Source organism: Chinchilla lanigera, unplaced genomic scaffold (genome assembly GCF_000276665.1).
Source record: "Chinchilla lanigera isolate Chin_1 unplaced genomic scaffold, ChiLan1.0 scaffold00012, whole genome shotgun sequence".
NCBI lineage: Eukaryota > Metazoa > Chordata > Mammalia > Rodentia > Chinchillidae > Chinchilla > Chinchilla lanigera.
The window spans coordinates 6215572-6221279 of record NW_004955413.1 but is presented as its reverse complement, the minus strand read 5'-3'; the positions used below and the strand labels follow the sequence as shown (position 1 = coordinate 6221279).

At 41.2% G+C, this 5708-nt stretch overlaps 1 protein-coding gene across 1 annotated transcript in view; it reads left to right on the top strand.

Moving 5' to 3' along the window:
* The window catches only part of LOC102017325, a 22816-nt gene that overhangs the window by 12275 nt on the left and 4833 nt on the right, over window positions 1-5708 (top strand). Inside the window, exon 3 of the mRNA XM_005379609.1 lies at window positions 2374-2587. Within this exon, the coding sequence (XP_005379666.1) occupies window positions 2374-2587 (214 nt within the window). The remainder of the gene's footprint in view (window positions 1-2373; window positions 2588-5708) is intronic.

The following is a 5708-nucleotide window of genomic DNA, read 5'->3' as shown; positions in this document are numbered from 1 at the left end:
TTTTTTGGCTTTTTTTTTCTGGTACCGGGAATCGAACTCACAACCTTGCGCTTGCCAGGCAGGCACTGTGATGCTGAGCTAAATCCCCAGCCCCCATCTTCTGGTTCTGACACAGGTTCATCTTCTGTTCTCACATAGGTCACCTCTGCTGCTCATGCAGTAAGTCTCCAACTCACCAACATTTGAGTTGGGAATTTTCACATGTGTACCATATAATATTCAGAGGTGGGGCTGGGGATTTAGCTCAGTGGCAAAGCGCCTGCCTGGCAAGCGCAAGGTCGTGAGTTCGGTTCCCGGTACCGGAGAAAAAACCAAAACCAAAAACAAAAACAAAAACAAAAAAATATTCACAGGTGTACTGTAGAAGACTCACTTTGTCCAATTATGAATGAATCTGACTTACGAACATTCCTAGCATGGAACTAGCTCATAAATCAGGAACTTACTGTACTTTTAATAGAATTTTAAATCTCCTGGATTTCTCCTTGGAACATTTTCATAGGCTATATTTTGTGACTTTTTTTTTTTTTTTTTAGCTCACTTAGCCTTTTATTAGTGTCTTCTGTAAACTCATTGATGCTTTTGTTTATCACATCCATTATCTGGGTAGTTATATCTCTTTGAACTTTGCAAGCACCTTATTAATCAGTTGTTTATCTCTTGTTATTCTTTTGAATAATTTGGCTGTTTGGCCTTTGATTTCCACTCTCTCGAAGCCCCATGGATCAGCTCTGGGAGTACTGGAAGTTTTGGGAGGCATTTTGTTGCCTTGTCTTCTCATGTCTCTCTTGTTTGTGTTTTGTTTTGTGTTGAGGTTTGTGAGCACTTGTAGTAGGAAGGCTTTGTTGCTAGTATGGAGCTCTGTTTAGTTAGCATCCATCTCTGAAAGCACACTCCTCACGGAGTTGGGGACCTGTATTCTTCCCAGCCTGAGCTTAAGCTTCTTAGGCAGTCTGGGTCTAGTCGGCACCCTCTTGGTGACTGTCTCCCATGCCGTCTCTCACCCAGTCACTGGGGAGGTGGGCGTGGTACACGGGAAACCCTGAAGCAAAACTGGTATTTTAGTTGTGAGTCTTAGTCTCAGACAGTCAACCTCTCCCTGAAATGGTGCCCGACTGAACACTCTGGAATAGGGTAGTTGCTTGCTGTGTGGAAGGAGTCACTTCTGTGTAAAACCCCATGCTATTGGGGCAGTTTATAATAGCCACGGGCTTTTCTTGGTGCTATCACTGAAGGCCTGGTCTCTTCTTTCTCCCTGGAGCTCCCAACCCCAGGGCTTTACCTTATGTCTGCTGAAATAGGTTCACTTTCCCAGGTGGCAGGGTTAGCATTCCAGATTGCTTCATTCTTTTCTCTCCATTATGGTCCATTTTTTCAACTTCTTTATAGTTCTTTTTTTCCCTTCTCTTTCTCCTCTTCCTCTTCCTCATCCCTCTCCTCCTCCTCCTCTTTCTTCCTCAGATAGGATCTCATTGTGTTGTTTAGGCTGGCCTTGAACTTACTATGTAGCCCAGGCTGGTTTCAAGATCCTCCCGCCTTCTAATTGCTGGGGTTACAGGTATGCACATCTATACCCTGTTGTAGTTTCTAGTTTCCTGTCAGTTCTATCCCAGTTCCCAGTGATCTACTTCTTTATCTATTTCTTTTTCTTTTCTTTTTTAATTCTCACCAAGTTGTTATTTTTTAGGTGTCTGTATTTCAGGTCTTGGGGAGGTTGGGTTTTATTGCTAATTGCTACTCCTCCGTTTTTGTTCTTCCTATTGTTGCACCATTTTTAAAAAATGGAGACAGGGTCTCAGTATGTAATTCATGCTAACCGTGAACTCACTACGTAGCCCAAACTGGCCTCAGCCTTGCAGTAATCCTCTCGCTTCAACCTCCCAAGTGCTGGAATTACAGATATGCACCATCACACCTGGCTATTGTTACTTTAAACATGAAAAGAAAGTAGAGGGTGCAAACTGGTCAGAAAATTTATTGTCACTGTCACCATTTTGGAAGAACATATAAGATTCTTAAAAACTTTTACGTACCTATTTCCATTAGCATCAGAATCTATACGTTAACAATGATGGCTTTCATGTCATTTCTGGAGGCAAGAGCATTTAGTAATGTTCTGACTTGACCTTAGGGAATTATGTGTGACTGTATACACACACACACACACACACGCACATGCACATGCATGCATACACGCATAAAATCCTGCATTTGCCTCAAAGCCAATTAATCAGCTGATTCTGAGAAATATTTTTTTAATCCACAACTAACTCTTGGCTGGTACTTTCACTACTCTAAGATGCTACATTTACAAGGTGAAAATGAAAAAGTTAGCTCCTTCCAAAGCCTTCTAGTGATGTTTCTTCTCTGTAGGAAAATCTACTCACAGGAGCCAGAAATCTGCTTGGTCACCAGATAGCGGCCCTTCGTCTGCGCCTCAGGCTGTCGTGTGGAACTTACAGTGCAGGATTTGTTGGCCCAGCTCAGCAAAAAGCCAGCCTGACTCAAAAAGAGAGAGTCAAGACCACCACACAGTGCCCTGGTTGCCCAGGCAACACAGTGCCTATGGGAGCTTCTCTTCCACCAGGTAAGCAGGCTGTCCTACTGCCACTCACCAGGTGGGCTTAGACCCTGAACAGAGACAGAAAAAATATTACCCTTGTCCTCTGGGTCCTTATAATTCTATACAGAGGAAGAAAAAGCATATGAAAAATTCATGGAAGGATTAATAAAATTGTTTATATGATCACATAAATAATAACAGGTGAGCTGGGGGCATGATGGTGCACACTTGTAATTCTAGCGCTTAGAAGGCTGAAGCACAATAAAAACTAAAAAAAAAAAAAAAAAAGGAAAGCTGAGGCAAAAGAGCTGCCATGAGTTCAAGGCCAGCCTGGGCTATGTAGTGAGTTCCTATCTCAAAATAATAATAATAATAACAATAATAGCACAAAATGTATTTGATTTTCCTCCATGCAGAATGTGAAACATCAAGAGATACATGCTTTTACATGTAAATAGGACATGCTGTATATAATTATGGCTAAGTTTATATATTAACAAATTACAAAGCCCATTGTAACATCTGTAAACATATAAACAAAGTTTGTTGGGTATGGTGACACATGCCTGTAACCCTAGAACTCAGGAGGTTGAGGCAGGAGGATCTCTGTAAGTTTGCCAGCCTGAGCGACATAGTGAGTTCAAGACCAGCCTTGAGAGCCTGTCTCAAAAAACAAAACAAAACAAAGCAAAACAAAAAAGCAAGGTTTATGAGCGTACTTCCTTCTATTATTACAGGTCCTGGAATACTAATAAGGTACTCTGTGTACCTTATTAGAGTTTTCAGTGTAGAAGGGGAGCTGGAACACATCTGAGATATCACAAAGCAGGATTTGGTTATACAACATGAGAAAATGCAAAGGTGTATGGAATTCCAAAATACAGAGAGAGTTTACATCTGCTTGAGGGATAAGAGAAGTGTTTTGTTTGTGATGCTGGAGCTCAAACCCAGGCCCTGCATGTGCTAGATGAGCACCCTATCACCAAGCGACACCCCCAGGCCAGGAGTAAGAAAAGTCTTCACAAGGGAGCAGCACTTTAGGGATCTGAAGGAATAAGGAAGAGAGAATCCGCAGAAATCTGAATGGCTACTGGGAACTGATTTGGCTGAAGCCGAAGGGGCTAAGCTGGAAATGCAGGGGGAGTTCATGTTACGGAGCACCTTGCATACCAGACAAGGGTTTGTGCTCATTCTGAGGGGCACTTAATATTCCTCTCACCTTGCTCAGAAGGATTAATTGGTCACTTGGTGAGTGGATAATTTAGAGGACAGAAACTTTGGACTTGAAGAGATCAGGAGACTCTTCCCTTGTCGCAGTTGGGGGCGAAGGGAAATTGATAACAGGGGCGGGGGCAGTAGAGAACAAAAAGAAGAGTAAAATTATGTGAAAGTTCATTTGGCATCAAGAAATTATTTTAGGGGCTGAGGGTGTAGCTCGGTAGTACACTTGCCTGGCAGCAGGCAAGGCCCTGAGTCCTGTCTCCAGCGTAGCACCGAGGGAAAACAAAGCAGAATAAAAACAGATTATTCCATTAGTACATTAGTAGCCATTAGTACGTTAGTTCTGAAAATATCATTAAATATGTGCCAGATACAAGTCACTTCAATGAGGCTACTTAAGCATGTAGCGCACAGCTTACTGAAGCTGTCATATGTAAATTAGCCCCGAGAGAATGAACAGATTTTAATAACTGGGAATGTTTGTTAAAGATGTTAAGAGCACTGAGTTTGAATATGACAATAACCTATTGGGTTTTTAAAAGTGATACGGTACTGTGCCACTTTATTTCGGGACTATTCTGTGTGTGTGTGTGTGTGTGTGTGTGTGTGTGTGTGTGTGCCCATGTGTGCTGGGAATTTAAAATTTTATTTATTTACTTACCTCTGTGGTGCTGGAGATTGATGTGTGCTAAGCACTCGATCTACCACTGAGCTATTCCCCCAGCCCTCGGGAGATTTTTGATCAGGGAAGACTCTCTTGTTGCTCAGCCCTAAATTATTAAAATACATAATAATGTTTTTTTAGGAAAGAGCGGGTGAAATGTTTAACCCTCTCAGTGACAAGTGTATGTCAGAACTGGTCTTCAGAAAAATCCTTGGCTATTAACAGCAGGCACGCCTCACATGTCACCTGTGTTGGTGTTTCAGTGGACGTGAGGTCCCGTGCTTTGACCTCAGTGTGTCCCAACAATAAAGCATGGCCCCCATTCACAACTTGCTTATAGGTTGGGAGGCTGCACAGGTGTATCTTGTTTGTGGGTCACCTTTCTTCCTAATTTATAGAACAGTGCTGATGTCTAATTACGTTTTTTCCCACCTGGGATATGAAGAAGTGGGGTTCTTTTATTCTGTAGGAGGTATTTTGCATGTAGAAATTCTCATAGAGCAACATAAAACAATTTTGTCAAACACTTCATTTTTCTGTCCCTTAATTGTAGCTTACATAAGCCATGGTTTCAGAATGGAAAACTTAAAACTACGTAGTACCATATGCATTTAGTTTGCCTTATTCTGGGATGAAGAAAAGCTTATCAACTAGCTTAATGGCTAAGTGGCCTTGCCCTGCAAGGAAAGGTTTCCCAAGGATCCCCAGTACCCTCTCTAACTTTGATATAGAAGATTATCATGCAGTTAAATAATTTCATAGGTGGGCATGGTGTTACAAACCTGTAATATCAGTACTTTAGGAGGCTGAAGCAGGACAATCTCAAGTTTGAGCCCAGCCTGCAGGAGTTATTGAATTCTTTTGTCTCCTCAACTGTGAAATGAGGTACTGGAGAAATAATTATGTCTGTGATAGAGTTGTCTTGTTTTTTCTTTTGTTTTGTGGTGTTGGAGGTTGAACCCAGGCCCTTGTGCCTGCCACTGAGCTACATAGAGGTGCTGAAAGAATGAAATAATTTAAAACACAGAAAAATATTTAGAACCATGCCTGGTATGGAGTGAGGCCAGAATACATATTAGCTGTCAACATTATTTCAAGATAATATTAAGATTAATATTAACTAGGCTTATAATATCTGGTAATCTGAGTAACTACTTTGAAGATAACAATATGCAATATAATAACCATTGTTCATTTCCTATCATCTTATTTTGAAATTTTGTATCTTTTTTCATTATTCTCTTTAAAATAAAAAAATAA